The sequence below is a fragment of the Episyrphus balteatus genome, chromosome 2 (assembly GCF_945859705.1).
Source record: "Episyrphus balteatus chromosome 2, idEpiBalt1.1, whole genome shotgun sequence".
In the NCBI taxonomy this organism is placed as follows: domain Eukaryota; kingdom Metazoa; phylum Arthropoda; class Insecta; order Diptera; family Syrphidae; genus Episyrphus; species Episyrphus balteatus.
This window is the reverse complement of record NC_079135.1, coordinates 27860562-27882006: the sequence shown is the minus strand read 5'-3', so window position 1 is coordinate 27882006 and position 21445 is coordinate 27860562. Positions and strand designations below refer to the sequence as shown.

At 34.7% G+C, this 21445-nt stretch overlaps 1 protein-coding gene across 6 annotated transcripts; it reads right to left on the bottom strand.

Annotated features, from left to right (window-relative positions):
• Positions 1-1619: 1619 nt before the first annotated feature.
• LOC129911596 (protein disabled) lies at positions 1620-20665 on the bottom strand. 6 transcript variants are annotated; one of them, XM_055989434.1, is made up of 10 exons: positions 12932-13801; positions 12450-12808; positions 10664-10891; positions 10383-10547; positions 8165-9143; positions 5437-8092; positions 5296-5375; positions 4484-5236; positions 4291-4426; positions 1620-4231 (listed from the first exon to the last, which is right to left on the bottom strand). In XM_055989434.1, the coding sequence occupies exons 1-10, from the start codon at positions 13017-13019 to the stop codon at positions 3046-3048; spliced, it is 6630 nt and encodes a 2209-aa protein (XP_055845409.1). In that variant the 5' UTR covers positions 13020-13801; the 3' UTR covers positions 1620-3045. The 6 variants fall into 6 exon arrangements, with proteins under 6 accessions (XP_055845409.1, XP_055845410.1, XP_055845411.1 ...); XM_055989435.1 differs by having other exon boundaries at positions 5437-8089; XM_055989436.1 differs by having other exon boundaries at positions 5437-8428; positions 8618-9143.
• Positions 20666-21445: the final 780 nt, after the last annotated feature.

Sequence of the window (21445 nt, the reverse complement as noted above, 5' to 3'; positions counted from 1 at the left end):
TTATTTTTTTTTTTACTTGATTATATTCTATAATTATGTTTATTTATATAATGCTAATTTTCTTTTTATTTTGTATATTTTGTTTGTTATCAAGCCTTTTGCTATTTTTTTTTTTAATTTATTTTATATTTATTTTTTTTTGTAGAAGTATTTTTAGAATGAGTAATATAAATAATTAATTTAATGAGTTATTTTTTGTTGGGTATGAAAAGATGATGTAAATATTTTTAATTAATTTATTTTAATTTAAGCCCGAAAGAGATGTGTGGGATTTGTAAGGCTTTGTTTTTAATTTAAGCTTTTACCTTAGAGGAATATATGTTTTGTTCTTTTGGCTGGATGAAGATGTATAGTAACGTATATAATCATGACTAATAAATTTAATATGGCTTGGCAAATGACAATTTTGAAATTAATCAATTTATTAGTTTGATGCAGAAAATAAAAAACAATGAGAATATAAATATTTCAGTCAACTTCTTTTCAATGCATTCCCTAGCTACGTTTTAAAAACCGAGTTTACATATTTAAAAATGAGTAGATAGAGTAAAATGAATCGAATGTGTGATTCGAATTTGAGATTCTCGTGAATAGCAGAATAGCGCTGGGTAACTTGTAAAACATTCCCAGCATACGATCAAAATACTCCTGAGATTATGGTATAAATGCCATCTAAACCCTTCACAAAGGCCAATGCATAATAAATACATGTCTCAAGCTCAAATACTATGTCCTAAATATAGGAATACTGATGTAATTTTCGACACCTTAAGGGCAATAATCCTTCGCCAGAAGGTGAATGAACGACTTATCCCAAGATCTAATATTTAATTGGTTAATAATGCCTACTCATAGCCACTTTTTCGAATGATACTACATTTCAGGTACCTTAAAAAAAAACTTTTCGACTTGATCGTGGCGGTGAATGGTTAATGTCATTGACATACTATACATGGTCTGCTAGTGGTGCGAATTTGATGGTTCGACGATTCGCACCGCCATGCAAGCGCATAAGTAGGAACAGCGATCACATTGTTTGTTTGCATTGAAAACAAAAGTTTGTTTAGCTTTTCTCCAAACCAGAACTGACATAAGCCCAAGTTATACATACAGGCAATACTTATACTTTTGGCCGCTTTTTCCATATCGGCGCTTGTGTCTCGAACTTTTTTTTCAACTTTTGTATGGAATATTCACACGACTAGCAGTCCACGACTAGAGACCAAGTTGGAACTTCTTAGTCAACTTGCAAAATACATTACTCACATTTGACATTTGACCTGAGTTGCATTCTGGAAATTGGATTGACCCACCTAAATGTTGACCCACCATTGTGTCACATCATGTGTAACACCAAACTGCTATTCTGCATAATAGGTATGCATGGTATTAACATATCCATTGTTAATACTTGTATTTAAAACTGTAGCTTTATGGTAACCTTAAAAGTCGTCTTAACCAGCTATACTGAATATCCAACCAAGAATTAGCAACCAAAACCGCTTATGGGCTTAGCCAACAATGCAGCTGGAAAAAGAGCACATTAGTTCATGCGACTCGGATGGATCGCGACTACTGGCCACTTTATTGGTATACATTTCTTATTCTAAACATAAATAATTAAGATCAACGCAACCCTTTTCCTATAGTCTTCGGACATATCAATTTTTCTATTGTCACCGGAAAGTGGTGTTGCCCATACAGTAATGGGTTGCGAAGTATGTAACTTGCCATCATCAGTTTTGCTGACATGCATTTGTGTAACTCGCGAAGACTATAGAAATATACGGGTTATAATGTATGTACGCAATAATGGATGCACACCAGCTTATATTACTTTCTTATTAGCTTATCGACAATAAAAGCTATATATGCCCTTTAAATCAAAAAGAAGATTGTAACCTGCTTTTTGGAAGATCTTAGACAGCTTTAGTAGATTTCGAACTAGGTTAGGTACATATATGGTGACGCTATTTAGGTATAACATTAACTTGGTCGAAGTGGATCCAGTGGTGTTAATCTGAATGATCGACTATATGCTCACATAATGAAGACTTTTCTCTTTGACGTGTAGCAAAGCTCTTTTGATAAACCACAGCATATACTCAGGGTGTATGGAGGCAAAATTGATCTTTATTTGATATCTTATCACCTTCTTGGGAGGTTAAGCTATGGATTTTATCACATCTATCAGTTAAATTTGCCAGGAAAGCTTTTTTTATCGAGTAAGATGTCTTTCTTTTCTTGTGATGAAAATAGCTTCCACGATCTTTGCTTTTTGGAATAGCCATTCGCTTCTTGAACTTTGTCCAACACCGAAAGTTTTGTGTAGTGTGGAAAGAACGAATCTCAAATTTGATTTTGAGAAAAAAATTCTGAGCATCTAAAATAATAGATAGATTTTTACAGTTGCCTATTTTAGGCTAAGGTCTTTCAAATTGTTGAAGAACAAAATTTCGTGGACGATCTCGAAAACAGTGAAAAAAGTCGGAGGGCATTTTAACTCGTTAGAGAAAGCAAATCAGGAGCACCTCTGAGCGATGCTCATTAGATAGTTTTTCTGGTCAAAATTACGCACTTCTCGGAACTAACTTCACTAACACCTTTTGTATGGTCAAAACATCTTACAGGTCGAGTTCTGAGTTAAAACGAAGTTGCATGCAAAACTTAAAAATGACGAACAAAAATTTAAATATTTGCCCAAGTCCAAAATCTTAGAAAAATACATAATAATAATAATTTTGTTTAAGCTTTTAAAATGCCATAATTAAAACGGTACGTTATGATATTTTTCATGAAAAAATTAACCGAAATCAATTGCCTACCTTTTTGTTTAATTTTCGAACGGCGTTTTGCTTTAGCTGTTGTTGATTTTATTGTTTGTGTTGTAGCCGCTGCAGTTGTTGTTGTTTTTGTTGCTGTTGTTGTTGTTGCCATAGTTCCTTTAACTGATTTTGTTGTTATCATGGTCGTGGAGAGATTATGTTGATTAATTTGTGTCTCAACACTCACCATTTGATGGCACCTGGCAAAGAGCTCATCAAATCACATATTTTCATCGAACTTTGCAAAATTACTCTCCCATTGAAAATTACTTGAATCTTTGCCAGTTCCATTTCCCCCACCACTATTGCCATTTCCATTCGTTGTCTTACTCTGTCCACCACCGCCAGTTGGACCAGCAATACCAACACTATTGCCATTGGTACCAGCCGATGGAGGAGATTTAAAGAATTCATCATCTTCGAAAGGATCTTCGTTCTTCTTGGCAAAAATATTTATCGATTCTGATTTCTTAATCATCTCCTGTCGCTGTTGCAATTTACTATTCAAACGGAGATTATTTTTCTTTGGTGGTTCTGGATTCCATTGATCTTCTTTTTCGAAATCAAATTCTGCCTTGGAAAAGTCATCTTCGAAAGCATCATCACAGCATCCAACGATACTGCTACTGCCTCCAATACTCGGCTGGTCGTTGTCGAATTTCGAAATTGTTACACGGTCATCAAAACGTAGCTTCTGAGTTGTTGTGGTTGTTGTGGTCGATGTAATATTGCTGTTTGAAATATTATTTGGTGCTACAGCAGGAGCAGGCGAAAACTCACTATCGAATGTAGTAACCGATTGTTGACTACCACCACCAGCTATATGCTTTTCTTTGTCTGAAAAATCATTGGAGAACCTAAACGAAGACTTTGTGGCCGGTGTAGTTGTTGAGGCTGAATTACAACTGGCTGGCGGTGGTGAATTGAAATCACTCTCAAAGCCATGCTCTTCGAAATTAAATTTGCTGCTTGTATTCGAACGTGGTGTATCTTCGAAATCGTTGAAATCAAAATCTGCACCGCGTGGATGTTGTTTCATGGGCTTTGGAATTGCAACAGGTTCATCGAACACCTCATTCTTGTGCTGAAGACCTACTACTGGCTTATCTGAGTAATAGTTAGACTCCTTTTTGGACATGTAACGAGGAGTTTCATCCTCATCGTCGTATGCATATTTATCGCTGGTGGAGGTTTTTTGCCGCCTCTCACTTTCCATCATTCGCTGATGCATTTCATGACGACGTCGATTTAATCGCTCGAATTTATCCTCATCTGTTGGTTGGTCATAGTCGTCGTAATTGATGTAGTCGTAGTTGTCGCGATGTGTTGATCCGTAACGTTGGCTTTGTCGCGTTTCTGATGGTGGGATCTCCTTACCAGTACGTGATCTTGGTTTTTTACGGAATCTTTAGATGTAATTGTGAGTTTAGAATTTTTAAGATTGAAATTATTTTACAATACTTACCGTCGGTCTTTTTCACCATCTGATCCCGATGGAGTATTTCCCATTGCTCTTCTACTTTCAGCAAGCCTTCGTTCGGATTCAGATGCGCTTGAAGGGCGCTTCCATCCCTTTTGTCCGTGGCCAGGTGGTGGAGGTTCTGTAAGCAATGATTATTCTCAATTCAAATGTTTTTAAAATTTATAAGAAAACTTACCTTCTCCATCCCATGGACTAGATCCACTACTCTTTCTCATGCGTTGCGGACCTTGTGTAGGTCTTTGCAAACTTCTCGAATCTATTTGTCCAACTCTTCGCGATTGAACCTCTGTTTCAGAGTCCTGGTCATAATCATCTCCTGGAACCATACCACTTCCTGCTGGTAGACGCATCTTCATTCCCTTTCGCAAGGATCGTGTTTTTTCCGGACCTCCCATATAACGTTCACGGAACTCTTCACGACTTTCTAAACTTCCATAGACATCGCCACTTCCGAAACTCTTTCGCCTTCTGCCAGCACTTTCATACGACTCTACACTATCGCGATCGAAACTCTTTCGATCACGCTCATAGATGTAATCACGCGACTTGTAAGATCTCGGACCACCGCCAAAGTTCTCTTCGTAAATATTTTCATAGTCTCTACGAGGTGGTTTGCTCTTTTCAAAATTCCCATCACCATAGTAAAGGGGCATTTTGCGATCCTTGGTATCAGGAGATTCACCATATGGCTCGAAATCATAATTTGGACGCATATACTCTCGGTAGTACTTTCGTTTGTCATAGCCTTTATAGTCACGCCGATCATAAGTTAAATGCGACGGAGGAATCTTGTGTTCGCGTTTATCATAAGCCGGAGGACCGTACGTGGTTCGTTCGTAGGAACCTCGATCGAATGAACGTGCTCTGCCTTCTTCTTCTTGTGGTGACCAAGTGTGATGTGGTCCAGTGTGATACCATTGTGGAGAATCTGGAAAGGAAATTTTACTGTAAAAATAAGAAACCAATATGCTTGAATAAGAAACTTACCAAATTCAAAGTTTTCTCGGCTCCTAGAGATGCCAGATTTGATCTTTCTTTCGCGACGCTTGTTCATCTCTTCTTCATATCTAAAATAAATAAATGGACAGTTTAGTTATATCCTTCTGAGAATTCTCTTAAAGATCTTACTCATAATCCTCATCACAAGAATTCATTCTCCTGGCATGCCTCATGTAATAACCATGACGATCAGCCCCACCAACTGCAGTTGGAGGAATTCTCTTCTTATAATCTGATGTCTCATCGTCCCAAGGACTGAGATCTCTAGATGACGAAGACGTTTGACCTTTTGGCCATCGTTTGTTGCTCTCTTCGCCACCAGTTCGATGCCAGTCTTCTTTCCCATCCGACGAGCATGGCGACTCACCTTGAGCAGAAGTTGGCTTTGGAGACTTCAAACGATGTTTACCCCCATCCATGCCTGCACCCTTGTCAAACACCGCCCATGATTCCTTTGGCGATTTTGGTGATTTCCCGCCAGTGATTGGCTTTGTGGCTGCTGTTGCATCTGATAGACCTGTATCGGCATCGGGTGATGAACCACAAATGACATCACTCAGAGACCCAGAATTGAGACGTTTGCTAGCATCAATTAGATTCGAAACTGCAATCAATTGTGGAGGGATCGGTGACTTCGAAAGGGGTGACTTGGAAAGGGGAGATTTTCGGACAGGTGCTGGGGATTTTTGCAGAGGAATGGGCGATGTGGACATATCATTGAACTGGGACGACTTGCCAATGCCGGATGTTGTCGAAGAAGTGCCTAGGAATGATCGCCGCATGGCATGTGGTGAGCCGCCATTGCTATCAATAGTTGCAGGTGATTTTGTCACAGCATTACTTGGTGATAAATGCTCACGAGAGTCGAGTGATAAATTTGATATTGCACGATTCATTAATTCGTCAATTTCCAAATCGTCTTTGGTAGTTGAGGAAACGGTTAGAATGTGAAGGAACTTATTGGAACCTTTCTTGCTGCTAGCTTGGTCATCTTCTTCTTCATTTTGATTACTCTCTGGACTACTTTCTATGGGTGATTTCTGATCTTCTTCGGCAGCTAGATCTTCAGTGTTGCTATTGAAACCATCACTGAATTCGGGAAAGTCCTGCATAAGATCCTCACTTTGAGGTGGAGGGGGTTTCTCGAAGAGATCCTCGACCAGGATGATATCCCGCAAGGCTGCATACCTGTCTTTGGCATGCGATATTGCTTCGGTGATCTTTGTGTCGATCTTCGGCACAGGAGGCACTGTTGTGGGTGATTTGTCATCATCACTAAACTGCGCCAGAGTGTTGGTCTCTGGGATGTTTCCATTTAGACTTTCGGCTTCGTCATCGGCTTCGGGTGAGCTTTTTTGGTCCATACTATCTTGTTGGAGTTCCTGATCGATTATTTCACGGAATACAGCATATCTATCGGCCGATGGGACAGCAGCGGCTTTTAGTGTTTCATCTGTTTTAGCTGGAGACGATGAGCTGGCTGCTATATCGAATTGTGAAAAGTTTGCAACAAACGGAGCTGGTTCTTCTTCGCCAAAGTTATCATCGAATTTTGCGACGAAAGTTGCGTCGGGCATTTGGTCAAAGTTTACTTTGAATATTGGTGGACTGTCTTCTGGAGGAGGAGCTGCCGACTGCATGACTGGTCTTTGTTTGGGTTTTTTGGATTTTTCGATAAATTCCGAGAGATAAGTGGTTAGTTCCACCAAAGTCATTGTACTAAGCTTCGATGTGGGTACACTTAGCTTCGCTGCTAGCTCATCTATTCCCAGTGTCAACAACTGACTGAGAGTGATGTCAGGCAAGAATGAGGCTTCTTCGATTTCGTCATCATCTTGTTTGATTGCTGCAGATGGTGCCACATGCTCGGCTATCGCCTCAGTCTTATTCTCGTAAATCTCTTGGCGGCGAGTTCGCCCTCTTGTTTGAGGCGGTGGGAGCAGTGGTGGCACATTTCCTGCCGGCAATGGTTGCAAATAGTCATCTTCATCATTGCCTGGCTTTCGGGGTCGACCAGGTCCCGGATAAGTACCCTCTGAGCGTCCAATTCGCCGTGATGGCAATGGGATAGGGGGGACCGACGCATCTTGAACTGTGTTGCTGCTGCGACCCTTGGCTGCCGAAACAGATTCATAACGACTCGAAGGCGGTGGAGTGATCCTCGGTCGAATGACAATATCTGAGAATTGTTTCTTTGGTGGCAATGGTGGTGGTTCCGAATGACTGACGGAATCTGGACGTGGAGGTGGCTCCGGTGCTGTTTCGTTCTCGCTGAGCGAATCACTTTCTTGAAGTCGCCGCATATTTATACTATTCGAGTCACGCTTGGAGAACTTCTGACCAAACAAATGTGGCATTTTCTTGGAACTTATACTACTAATCACGTCGACTGTGTTCTGCTTGAAAACACTACTTGGTCTATTGCGGCTTCCAGCTGTAGGAGATTCACTCGTTTGCCGTTCGACTCGACGATGTTGTTGCTGTTGCTGCTGAAGTTGGTTACTATTTGCCGCTGCCCAGCCAGAAGACTCTGGTGGCAGATTCACCTGTAATGGACCATTGAACATGTTATCCTTCTTTGCATTTCTTTGATCTTCGATGTTAGTTATTTTAGTTTCTGGAAGAAGTCCTGTTCCAGATCCGTTGCTAGTTGGAAACTCGAATTCAAATGGATCGAGTTTGCCAAATATATCGCCATCTTGGAAGGGATCACTCTTTTTACGTGTGGGCGAGAAAGGATCAGTGTCACGGGGCAACATAACCAAATCCGTTTGATGACCATCTGCTTTGATGAAATTATGATTAAAATTTAAATTTAGAGCTTTTGTGGTAGAAGAAGTATGAGTATTCAACGAACTTGTTTGTCTGTCGCCTTGGTTTGTTTGATAAAGATCACCTGTATCTTCGGTTCCTGTTGCTGTTGGAGGATCATCCATAAGCACATCACTGCTTCCATCCGAGCTAGAAACAAATTGTGCTGTAAAACCGGTATCGGGGCCGGTTGAGGACAAATCCTTCAAGACTTTCTTTGGTGGATTCTTGAGCTCTTGGAAGAAATATTTCTTGTCAACATACGGTCGAATGCGACCGGTACCTAACGGATCCAAATCTGAAAAAGCGTCTATATATTGACTACTATGAGTTGCACTGGCCGTGGCGACCGAATTGCTTAGTAAAACTGAATTATTTGTAATGGAAGTGGTAGTACTATTACTAATTGACATAAGATTGTCGTTAGTAGAGGTTAGTAATGCATTTGGTGGAGTTGAATATTTATTTGGATTAGTGCTAGTACTAATATAATCCTCACCAGATTTTTGCGATTCATCATTTTGTGATGCTGCTGTTGATGATGATGCTGCGGCTGCAGCTGCTACTGCAGTGGCGTTTGCAGTAATTGATGACTGTGTGCCAGGAGGAGAGGAATTCGATAATCCCATGCCAAAACCACTGCTGCTGGCGATTGATGACGATGGAGGTGGTGTTTGCTGAGAATTAGCGACCGATGATGCAGTCGCCTTGGGACTGGACATAATTGATGTTGTTGAGGGAATCGGTATTGGTGTTGTTGTCGAACCAGCGACTATTGAAGCGGCTTTTGTTGTATCGAATACATCATTTTGATCGAGATCGTTTAACCAGCTATCATTGGCCGAGGAGAGACTCGAAGCATTGATTTGATTTTGTTTTGAAGAGGATTGAGAGGAGAGTATATTGGAAATGGATGGGATACCGGATGTGGTGGTGGCTGAAGAGGATATTATTGAATCGGGCGGTTTGTTTGGCTTCGAATGACGTGAACGCGAGGATTCGGGTGGTGGTAAAAGATTGTAGGTCTGAAATTAAATACAAAAAATAAAAAAAAAATTGTGTTTGGGTTGTTCTGATATGATTGTACAAAACTCTCCCAAATTAAAATATTTTTGAAAATATTGTTTTTATAATTTACTGTGCAACAGGATTATATTATTGAAAAACCAAACTGGTACATAGACGTAGATATAATCTCCGATTGAGCGACTAGGTTGGATGTTATGTTTAGGTGCACAAATTGGGGTTGGAGATTAAGCTGTCTGTAAAGCTTGGTCCACACGTTCAACATACGTTCCAAATCGAAATAATCGAAACCTTTCCAAACTGGGTCGATTGGTGTGTAGGCTCAGATATCTCCTATATGCATCAGTTAGGATAATGTAGACATATTTAAATATTCAGTATGTCAAACTATTCAGTATGTTGAACATGTTGATCAATCTAGTGTGGACCCAGCATAAGAGACTATTGAAAGTGGCCTTGACACACACAACGCTGTAGTGCCAAAATAATTAAGTCGTACACAGGGAAACCAGTTTTTTGAAAATATTTTTGGTATTTCTGTTGAAATAATCGATTGTCCTAGTTTTGGGAAATAACCAAGGTTGTGACAAAAACTCACAACAATTCCTATTTATGTAATGGAAGTCTTACCACTTCGCTGGCTGAGAATTATAGGGTTGTATGTTAGCAGGGGTTTCCATAAAACATACAACCCTATAATTTTCAGCCAGCGACTTGCTGATGAATCCGAAACACAAAAATGAGCGCCAATTTCTTTATGACAAAAAATAATCGTCGAGGATTTTTCCCCTATCCATAACACTGGTCGGCAACGAAAATAGAGCTTTAACCAAACTCTACTTTTCTAAAGGATCTTTGTGTGCTGAGTCTGAATCCGAAGTCAGAATTTCACTGGCACGTCACGTTTTTGAAATACCTCAATATTAGCAGGTCAAAAACGCATTTTTTGGGTACATTTGACAATGAATTACATCTCCGTTAAATAATTTGTTTTTGCAAAACTACTTGTGCAATCTCAAAACTCCATATTAAGACGCCCTAAACGTATATTTTTTTTTTATTATTTTAAAGATGAATTGGAAAAAGAAATTTATTAGATTAGAAGATGTTTGTGAAACCAATCATAAATGACTTTTAGTTTGAGGCAATTTTTGCAATAATTAAAAACACTCCGGCATCATTAGATAGCTCTTAGTCAAGAGAAGCCAAAAAACATTATTAAAAAAATTTAAACTTACCGGAAAATTAGTAAAAGAATCGCCAAAAGGATCTTCATCGGTCAGATTTTTACCCGTAGGTGTTGGTTCGCTTGGTGTGATACGTTCCATTTGTGTAATACCACGTTGGATGGAACTTAATTCTTGTTCTAGATCAACAAGATCAGCAACTGATTCTGGTGACATCTATTAATTGGGTTAAAATTAATGAAATGGGTGTGTGTGTAATTGTTAAATACATATAATTGTAATGGTGATACTACAATAGAACAAAATTGTTTTTTAAACAAAAATAATCTTACCTCTTTAACATGCGATGATTTTGCTCCATCTAAATTGTTTATTTTATTACTGCTACTGCCACTTAAAATCGATGAAGCATCACTAGCTGAAGTATTTTTAACTGATAATAGCGTTAGTGGTTGATGTTCGTGAATTGTTTTGTTTTGAATTTGCTGTCGTGCTAATTCAATTTCTTTTTTCTTTAATTCGAAAACAACTTGGAAAAGATCACGCATGGCTAAGACAACCTGGGAATAAATAATGTTCCGTATTTTAAATTATTAATAATAATTAAATTGCAGGTTTGGGAAGACTTTTTTAAACTAATTTCACTTTCAAATTGGCTTTAATATTTTTGGAATAGATGATGAGTTCTAACTGATAAACAATTTTTTATATTCAGGGTAATATACAAATCCATGAACTCTCTTGAAAACTTCACGATTACTTATTACTTCAAGAAATTATACAAGAACCAAACGATTATAAATAAATTTTATCAACTTTTGTTTCTCGGGGATCAAATGGTGGAAAACCTTCTCAGCTGTTGAAATTCTTTGAGTGATGGTTGGTTGTAGCAATGCATACCGGTTGAAAGTAGAGGAGAAAATAAGAAGGAGATAATCTGGGCAAACAGTTGAGAATACAACAGCCTAGAAACATTTATGAAAACAGGCGAGGTACTAGGACAAGCTTCCAGTTTAAGATGTAGATCTAAACTTGTTACCTGTGTGTCGGGAAATACGATGATAGTATCACGCGAGCATCCTGGTGTATAAAAAGGGCTATTAGTTTAGTATAATATCTATAGCCACGGTTTTTTTCTAATATTTCGTAGCTAGTAACTTTTAATTTTTTTTACTGCAGAAATTATAAGCCGTAATGATGAATAATGTTTCATAGTTCATATTCTTGTATTCAATAGGTCAGTAAATGAATGATAAAAAGGCTTGATGGGGCAACTGTGAGAATTCCATACGATACTGGGAACTGGGACACTTGATTCTTGGCTTATTAGGTAAATGAGCAAAACAAACAAATATATTTGCGAGCAAAACGTGACTGTTGATGTCAAAATACCAAGTCAATGTACGGCTACAAGAACTTGCTTTATTCATTTCAAAGCGTTCTATGTACAAAAGGAACAGCCAGTCAACAATAAAGAAAACCAATGCTGGAGTTGCCTGGGATCGAAGCTAGCACAATTCCTCTTCAACATTTTACACATTACATTTTACACATTGCTTTAGACGTCCAACCACTTCAAGAAATGCTGGAATAAACTAAACCAAAAACTGCAGGAACATCAAGATAAATCCTCCCGATGAAGGACAAATTTCAGCCAAAAGTAACTTCAAATAGCAGTTAATACAATTCAATAAGTTTTACCGGTTTATCGCTCAAACAGCAACTGTATTGATAAAACCAATTTCACTTTTCATCGCATTCATCCTTGCTCTCATATACAAGTCAGTTCTTCACAAGCATAAATTCTTTCAAACTCGACTTGGTCAAAAGTAAAAAATGCAGCTCATATAATATTGGCTGTGGCAATGCCATTGTTTTAAAGCTTGAAATGATACAATTCTAAGGAAATCTTTCTAAAACAAAATGTTGACTGAATTCAAGTCAGGATTTTTCATACAAATGCTCGAGAATGGACAAACACGAAATACAAAAATGTTTTAAAACAATCATTCAAAAAGGTTCAATTCCCCACAGAACACTATAGAGTGTCATAATACCCAACCCCTATAACAAAATAAACAATTTAAATCAACATTTTTTTCCAAAAAAACAACTCACCTGACTAGCAGCCTTATCCGTCTTAATACCAAAAAATCGATGACCACTATCTGGCGATCCAAAGATATAACCAAATGCCCTCGAATCGGTCATATCTTGAGCAATAAATGATATCTTATGCACCGGATGATGGTACAACGAATCACTTGTTTTCTCATCTCTCAACCGCAAACCATCAATAGTTACATGTATTGTAATACGTTGTTTGTGTTCGCCGGCAGCTCTGATTGCCATTTTTAAATCTTGTAGGGCTTCCTGGCACATGCGATCACCGCGTGCCTCGCCCACCTCCAGTATACCAATTAGTTTGGCCTTAAATTGAACACCATCGCCAAAAAATCGACCTGGGTCATTTCGATCTAAGAACAAATAGAATTTAAAAGAAAACAAAAGAAAATATGTGAGTATTTTTTTTCAAATAAAAGAGAAAGAAAAGGAAATTTTTTGTATATTTTGAAATTTCAAGTAAAATTTTTGTGTACTTTTTGAATTGTGAGATTCATGTTGGGAGGATGTGGATGATGCCAGCGACGACGATGATGACAACTTTGAGACAAGACTTTTCACCATTTTCCCAGAACAATTTGAAGGAATTTTTTCAACTGACGTCACTTTTGGGAGTAGTAATTTGTGTCTATTCTTTTTTTTTTTTTTTTGTATTTGTTTTCTTTATTTAAATTTTTCTCTTTTTTTGTTTAAATTGTTTTAATGGCTAATCATGTATGACGACGCCGCGCCGCAATAAAAAAACATTGCGAACTTGACTGACTACCAAATCAGAGGCTAGCGCTGGTGCACAAGTACGCAACCAACTCAACTATATGACAACGAATAAGGCGACTACGACGAATGACAACGTCAAGGGGAGCCAGAGACTTGTTGTCCAGCAGCCAATTGCGTAGGTACATTCGGAAAAGGGGGGAAGAATATAGTTTTTTTTGTACTTTTTCCTTTTTTTTTTCAATTAATTTAGCAAATAATTGATTGTGTGATGTTGATGATAGTGATGATGTTGGAGGTGCTCCGCTCCTTTTGTGTTGTTCATTCTTTTTGATCTTTTGTGTGATGTTGTTGCAGGTTTTTTTTTCTGCGTTCTCTTCTAGGTGGACATATTTTCGCCTTTATAGGTTTTGAAAAAAAAAAAAAAAATATTGTTGGAAAGAAGGGTCACTGGAATTGATTCCCTTGTTGCCTGCACTAAATTAAAATTTATATTCAATTTACTACTTAGGAAGCAAAAAAAGAGTTTCTAGAGACTCTCTAGTAAGCACCGCAGTTTACTACTTGTTTAATTTTTTTAATTGAAATTCTACACAGAGTAATAAAAACAACGCGTAGGGGTGACGGATAGGCAATGAACAAAAAAAAACAACATTCCAAAAGTTAAATGGGATATGGAGAGTTTGGAATGGAAATATTCCAAATGTCAAACAATTTTACCATTGGAAGAAGATGGATATGGATAACAGAGTTGCCAATTAAATTTTTGTTTAGTACTAAGAAAAAATGTTAAAATAAAAGAGTGGAGAGAATAGGGGAGACATTTTAAATTCAACAAGGGCAAATAAAATGATTTCGATGAAAGTTTGTATATGTCCTTGGAGGAAGAAAGTAAGTGCGATGGTAGGATTTTTTTTTTTTAATAAAGATTCTATTAAACGAACATATTTTGGCCTTGGGTAACTACATATAGACAACGGCGGATCCAGGGGGGGCACGGAGGCACGTGCCCCCCCAGAACTGGTTCATACTTTAAGCAAATCAAATTAATAGAGTTGTTAAAATATATGAATAATAACAGAAAGTACTTGAGTGAAACTCTTGTCTATTTCTGGCTGGAAATGCGAATTTTATTGTTTGTTGCATCCCTTTACCACCTCACAAATAAATAAACATATATTTTTTTTGTTGGGTAAACACGAATTTTTTTTCGATTTAAAAAAAGTCAATTTTCTAATTGTTTTTTTTTAACTTCAAAGTGATTTTGGTGAAAAATTTTGATACCTATGGACATCAACAACCAAGGTATGAATGGTATTCTAAAAAAAAAATTATTGTATATGCAACTCTTTTTTCATACAGAGGGGTTGAAGTGCACACTTAAAAAATTTGAAATTTTTTCGTTGTTTTTTTTTTTTTAAACAGTAGTGTTTTTAAAATATAACGAAAATAAAGGCCCCTTGAAAAAAAAAACTCTTCAAAAGCGACCCTTACTTATAGATTTTAATAAATATTATGTTTTCGAGAAAATTTCTCCAGGGATACCTTTAAAAATATGGAAAGAAATAGTATTCCAAATTTTAAAAGTATCGGTGCAATAGTTATGAAGTTATGAGGTGAACCGGGTTTGAAAACATTAGTTGTGGGGTGAACGATTTAAAGTTTTGAACTCTGGACTAAAACGATCGTAAGCAAAATATTTAAATACTCATAACTTGGTCAATTTGGCTCCAAAAGACCAACAATTTGAACACAATATTTTTGAGATATAAAAAATTTTAATGCAAACAAAAAAAAAAAAAAATGGGTCTTCCGGGAAAAAAGTAGCTATGTTTCAGTTTTTTTTTTTTATTCTTTGGAATGTCTTTAGTAGTCTTTAGTATTTGACTAAAAACTACCAGGTCATTAAATAATGGTATGAATATGTCCATAATATTGCAAAATTTTATACAAAATCAATTAAAAAACGAAAACATTTTTTTTTTAGAAATTTCATCTTTAATACTTATTTTCTCAAAAACTATTTAATAAAACAACTTGAGTCAAAAAATAAAATAAAGAATAAATTACTTACTTTAAGAAAAGTTATAGCACAGGATTGTACGTGCATTTTATGATTTTTAATATTTTTTTTTCTCCCGGCTAATCGGGAAGTAAGTGGGTAAGCACTTAAGTGAGTTTTACTGTACCAAGAAAATGAAAATTTTTCCTTCCGAATAACTTTTTTGTCATTTGGTACCTATTTCATGAAAATTTGCCCAAACATGTTTGGCTAGGTCATAGACCAAAATAAATTTAATGAAAAAATTTAATAAATTAAATAAAATTAGTTGCTTGTCAGTCAGTCGTATGGTACTTCACTTTATTTCTAAATGTTATTGCTGATTTTTTTTGCCAATCCGTCCTTTGTCCCTTGTCCCTTGGAGTTGAATACAACCAGAAGTACTTAGCAGAAGATACTTTAGGCCAAAGGAACTCAGCTAATAACAAAACAAAATCCTGCTTTTGTTGTAAAGCTAATAAAAACAATGATCAGATCTGGATCACGAGGAAAATAAATAAAGCGAAACGTCTCTCCTAACAACAGCGAGCTTGTTAACGAAAAAATACCATCGAGTATTATAACAAAGTCAAAATAATAAAAATATAAATCAAAAATTCAAGAAAAAACATCAGAAAATAAGTTTTAAAAGAAAAACAAACACAAAAAAAATAAATTTCATTTCGCTTCAGCTGCGTACTAGTACTAGGCTTTAATCCCTATTGAGGATTGAAGGTTATATACGCTTGGGGCCGCTTGTCAACAATAGCCATGTACATGTTCCATTGGAGGTGGTAGTTTACTCATGAGTAGATCTAGTTGTTTCATTTTGTGTGGTAGCCTACAGAGATAGGGATAAAAAAATGACGGAACATTACACACACTTGGAACATTTGACATTATTTCTCAAACGTCAAGCTGAAAGATTTCTTCGTGTTGTTTGTTTATTTGAGAACTCCAACTTTAAATAAAGAGTAAATTATAATCGTATATCGTATTTTTATTGCGGAAAAATATGAAATAAATTTAAAAATAAAAACAATATGCAGTCGAAATATATTTTTTCCTAGCATACTTCTTGTGAAAAAGTCAAATTACTGTGACTTTTCTCTCCGTGATTGTCTTCAGGAAATATTTCCTCTGTAAAACCACACCATACGGCCTAAATAATTAACCTTCTACTTCATCTTCACTCGGATCTTAATAAGAGCTCCAATTTCTTATTGATTTTGATTAAATTAAATTTATATTACCGAAAAAAATAAACAAAATTATTGATCAAAGGAATCTCTGGTTTTATTTTGCAGGAATTGTTTTGATTTCAGCTTGACGTTCGTGTAAAAATTGTTGTCAAATGACACACAATCGCAAAAAAAATTCGGTCTGTTTTCATGTTCCTTTTTAACACCAAAAATTCGATTTTTTGAGGCGATTCAAAAAATTGAAAGGAATTCGACATTACATGGCACATGGCCTAACTTAAGCCATTGGGTACGCTGGATGTAGTAAAACGAAATATCTCATACAATAGGTGTGTTTTTTATTACCACCGGGCTTAACTAGACAAAATAAAACACAGTCGGGGCTTAGCAATTTACATGTTAAATAAAACAGCACCTTAGCCCCGTGGGCTTAGTTGTTTAGCCTGGAGATTTTCTCTGGGCTTAACTGTTTGAACAGTTTTAAATCTGTGCTACCAAACTAATTTTTTCATAAATTGTTTAGAATTTAGTTATAAACGTGAAAACTGACGTTTGGAATGACAAAATGTATTTAACTAGTTTTGCTAGCATACATTTTTGTACCTCCTTGTAAAATATACATGAAAAATACAAGAAAAGCCCGGTTAAGCCCGGTGGTAATAAAAAACACACCTATTATTTCTTTTGACCGAAAGGATGTTTGTGGACGGGTTCATTTTTTTTTTTTTGTTATTCATTTAATGTAATTCGTTAAAGTTAAAATTAAACAAACAATTAAAAAAACATCGACAAAACTCTTGAAGACCAAAACCGGAGAGGTATGCCGAAGCGGTTCAGGTAATTATATGAAAAAATTACACATCTGAAACTTGACGTTACTGTTTGAATTTTTGTTCATACAAGTACCTATACCGTACCCGTGACGCTAACGCATACCTTTCCAGTGGTTTCCTGTACCACCATCAACCGTATACCTTGCACAAGAACCTTATATCGCAAATAAAATCACTAACAACAATCATGATGAAAAACAGATTGAGCATTTCAAATACCTATATCAGAGTGTCATTAAATTCTTAAACTTAATTATGTAAATGAAACGGGTTGAATTGCAGTCAATTTTTTTTCCATAAATCTCTTTTTTGATACGGAATAAACACAGATTTTCACACACACTACAATTTTTACAAATGCAAAGATTCAAAACAAATTATACTGTTTAACTAGGGTTCTGTTGACGAAACAAAAAATATACTTTTCTGAAGGTCTTCGGTGTACTAAACTCGAATTCAAAATCAGAAAAAATAATCAGCTCCCGTTTTTGTTTTTTTTGACTACTTCGGACCTTATTCTTTTAAATAAGGAAAATTGTTTGAACATATTAAGTAACGGTTTTTATAATATATCTCTGGCAGGATATAAAGAATCAAACAATTTTCCTTATGTAAAAGAATAAGGTTGGAAGTAGTCAAAAAACGTTTTTTTTTTGCAATTTCTAATGATAATATTTCAAAAATAATGATAATATTTCTGACTTCGGATTCGAATTCAGCACACCGATAACTTTCAGAAAAGTATATTTTAGTTTCGGCAACAAAAAAAAGTTTAATTTTGTTAATCAGTGTTATAGTTTTCTGAAAAAAAAAAATTGAGTGGTTTATAAAAAAAAATTTTGTGTGTTGTTCTTTCTGAATGTATGCATAAATCCTTTTGCCCTTTTAAACAAACTATTTATCTCCAAATATTCGTTGAAATCGATATAATTTTGAATATTTTTGGCCTTAAAAGCTTCAATATTAGGTATAGATGAAATAGCTTATGTAAAAAAAATATTTAATGCTCAAATTTTACATTGAATTATTTTTTTTTTGCAAAATATTTTTATGTTCAATACAAATTTTATTTCAATAACAATAACATTTTATTTTTAATGCCAAATTATGTGTGTTTGAATTAGCAATAATCTTTTCTAAGGGTTTTTGGGTTGCTGAACTCGAATCCACAATCGTAAAAATTCTATTAAAATGCGTTCTTGAAATATTACCGTTATAAAATACAAAAAAAGGTTTTTTTTTATAACGGTTATATTTCAAGAACGGAGGCTAATAGAATTTTTCCGATTGCGGATTTGAATTCAGCAACTCAAAAACCTTCAGAAAAGTATATTTTGGTTCATGTGGCAAAAATTCTGTGACCAGTGACTTATACTTTACATTAAGTTTAGTTTCTCTTTGACTTATTAAATGAAACTTAAGATATCTCGAGCAATAAAAGAGATATCGGGAAAATTTAAACAGTTTTTGAAAGAAGAATATGTGTTGTTATAATAACCGTTACAAATTTGTTTATAATGAATTACCCCACATAAAAACAGAATCTCGAAAACAGCCAAAATGACGTTTTTTAGCATTTTATAACGGTAATATTTAAAAAACGGAGGCCAATCAAATTTTTCTGACTTCAGATTCGGATTCAGCACCCCAAAAACTACAAGAAAAGTATATTTTGGTTCTTGTGGCAAAAAAAAAGTTAAATTTTGTACATGTAAATCATGTACATATTCGGGACACTATAGTATGATAGTGTTAAAAGGTATCCAAGAGATTAATCTTAATCTAAATGCTAACGGAAATGACATTCGAACTTTGTTAAAAATCAAAAATAGTATTGGTAAGTATAAAAAAAAATTTCTTCTCCAGCCCTCTTTTTCGGTTAGTAAGATCACACATAAAACAAATCTAAGTCCTAAGTACTAAAAGGCACCCAAGATAACTTACCACTAAAATTTCTAAGCATGATTCCTTCTAAGCGGGCTTTAAATTATATTATCGCTAAATGTTGATTGTTTTTTTTCTTTGTGTTCTTTTTGTTTTGTGTGTGTTTAGTGATTTGTTTTTTTTTTTTTGTTTTTATTAGCATTAAAGAAAATTTCATGTATTGTGGTCTATTTTGATGTTTAACATTTTAGATTGTATTTGAATTGAAATAAAATAAACAATACGCATTTCAATTTTCTTACTCACATTTGCATGGACTTGTTTTCTTCCTTAATGTTTGCATGCTCTTTAAAAATTGTTTTACATCCGTTTTCTTTTTCTTTTGTAGAATTTTTCCGATGAGTATTAAAGGATTTATTTTGTATTCAAATTAAAACACACACGCACTGCACGAAAATCTAAATTAGATACCTTCTTAAGATCGTTGAGTATGGTAAAGCTTAACTCTATGTTTAAGCTTTTTTTTCTGAATTCAAAACGTATCACAGTTTAAGTAAACGATACAAGTTTAAATTTTTCAAACTTCATACATGTAACGATGCATACTCTCAAAAGGGTGGTTATTGTTGATTTAGTTAGTTGACCGTAAATTATGTTTTACTGGACTTGTTTCTCTATGAAATATGGGTCTTGGTTTGTTTTCATAACATTTTTTTTTCTTTGGTTTGTGTTTATTATTATTTACATTCGGAGGGGTGACTGTCAAAAGTCAAGTATTTAGAGATTATTATGGTATGCGCTGTTCTTTTTTATGGTAAATACTTCCAAAGGGTGCAACACCGGCAATAATGTTGATATCGATTTTTCACGAACTTCATCCCCTAAATGCTACTTTTTTTTCTTTTTTGATTTTGGGTTATTTTCTAATTTCGTACACCACTTTTAATTTTCGCATACAATTTGACAAAATTTTCATTCAATTTTTTGAATTTGCTAATTTTATTTAATTAATTTTTCCGTTTTTATAACTTAAGTAATTAAGTATTCACTACGTTTTTCTACCTTTTCAAATTAAAATTCCATTGAAGGAATTATATAAAAGGTCTCGCTATATTCAAATTCCTTGTGAAAAATCTTAATTCATAATATTTTCCTTTGCAATTGCGATTTTCATGAAAATATCGTAAGATTTTGATTAATTTAATAAATTTAATTGAAATTTTCAATTGGGTGTAGAATTGTACAACACTTTTTCTTGTGTTAGAAAATATATATTTTCTTTATTTTTTTTTTTTTTCTTTCTTCAGTTCTGTGAAATGGGGTTGTCTATAGAAGAAAATTTTCACTTTACATTTTTGCTATGAAAACTTTAATTTCTCTCGGAGTAATGTGGAAATATTTAATTGAGAATATTTATATTTTGTTGGGAATATAATTTGATTTGTAGGAAACGGATGTAAATTTATGAAATTTCGATTTTTCACCGAGACACTAATTCAGGTTCGTCCGCCCTATTAAGTCGAAAAAATATATTAACTTCCAAGTATGTTAGTATGTTGAAAATTTTCAATGGAACAGAGTACGTTTTTATGGTAAAAATGTCAGGGGTGAGTTATGATTGAAGAAGTAAAACTTTTTGTGGCGCATGTGCCAGAAAAAAAAAGAGTTAACTGTTTTCTTTTTTTTTTTTTTTTGAATTTCAAATTAATTGTTTGATTGTATTTTTTTGTACAAAAGGTTTACAATTTAATATAAATAAAGGGAAAAAAGAAGGTTTCTATATAGTTTTCATTGATGATTTGTAATAGTCATTTAGCTTTTGTGTATTTTTGATGTAAAATTACATACTAATCCTGTATTATAATATTTCGTTTTATATTAAAATATTTTATTAAGATATTTTAAAAAAGGTGTTTGTACTTGAGTTACCATAAATGCTTCAATTTCGTATTTAATTTGTAACATAATTTTTTATATAAATACATATTGTTTTTCATTTAATCAGTTTTAAGTTTTTTTCGTTACTCTGGTTAATTTCTTATTATTATTAATTTATTTATAAAATAATAAATACATTATCACTCAGGACACAATTTTAAAGTTCATGGCGCAAAATTTTAAACGATTTAGAGCCAATTTTTCATTAGCTAGATAAACCCCAGCATTTTACTCAATCGTTGAAAAATTTCGCGCTATTTTAAAAAATTTCATCACAAATTAGAAAAAAAACTCATTTATTGCAAACAAAAAAATGCAATTGCAGTTGTTGAAAACAGAAAATTTTGTGCATAGGTATACGCAAAAATTTAAAGCAAA

Excerpts from the sequence above, each read along its gene's own strand:
- LOC129911596 (XM_055989432.1), bottom strand. The coding sequence starts at position 13,019 with ATGGTGAAAAGTCTTGTCTCAAAGTTGTCATCATCGTCGTCGCTGGCA. Across the intron at positions 5,376-5,436 it reads TCTTGTGATGAGGATTATGA|ATATGAAGAAGAGATGAACA; the intron begins GTAAGATCTTTA and ends TATTTATTTTAG. Across the intron at positions 4,232-4,290 it reads GATGGTGAAAAAGACCGACG|ATTCCGTAAAAAACCAAGAT; the intron begins GTAAGTATTGTA and ends TTACATCTAAAG.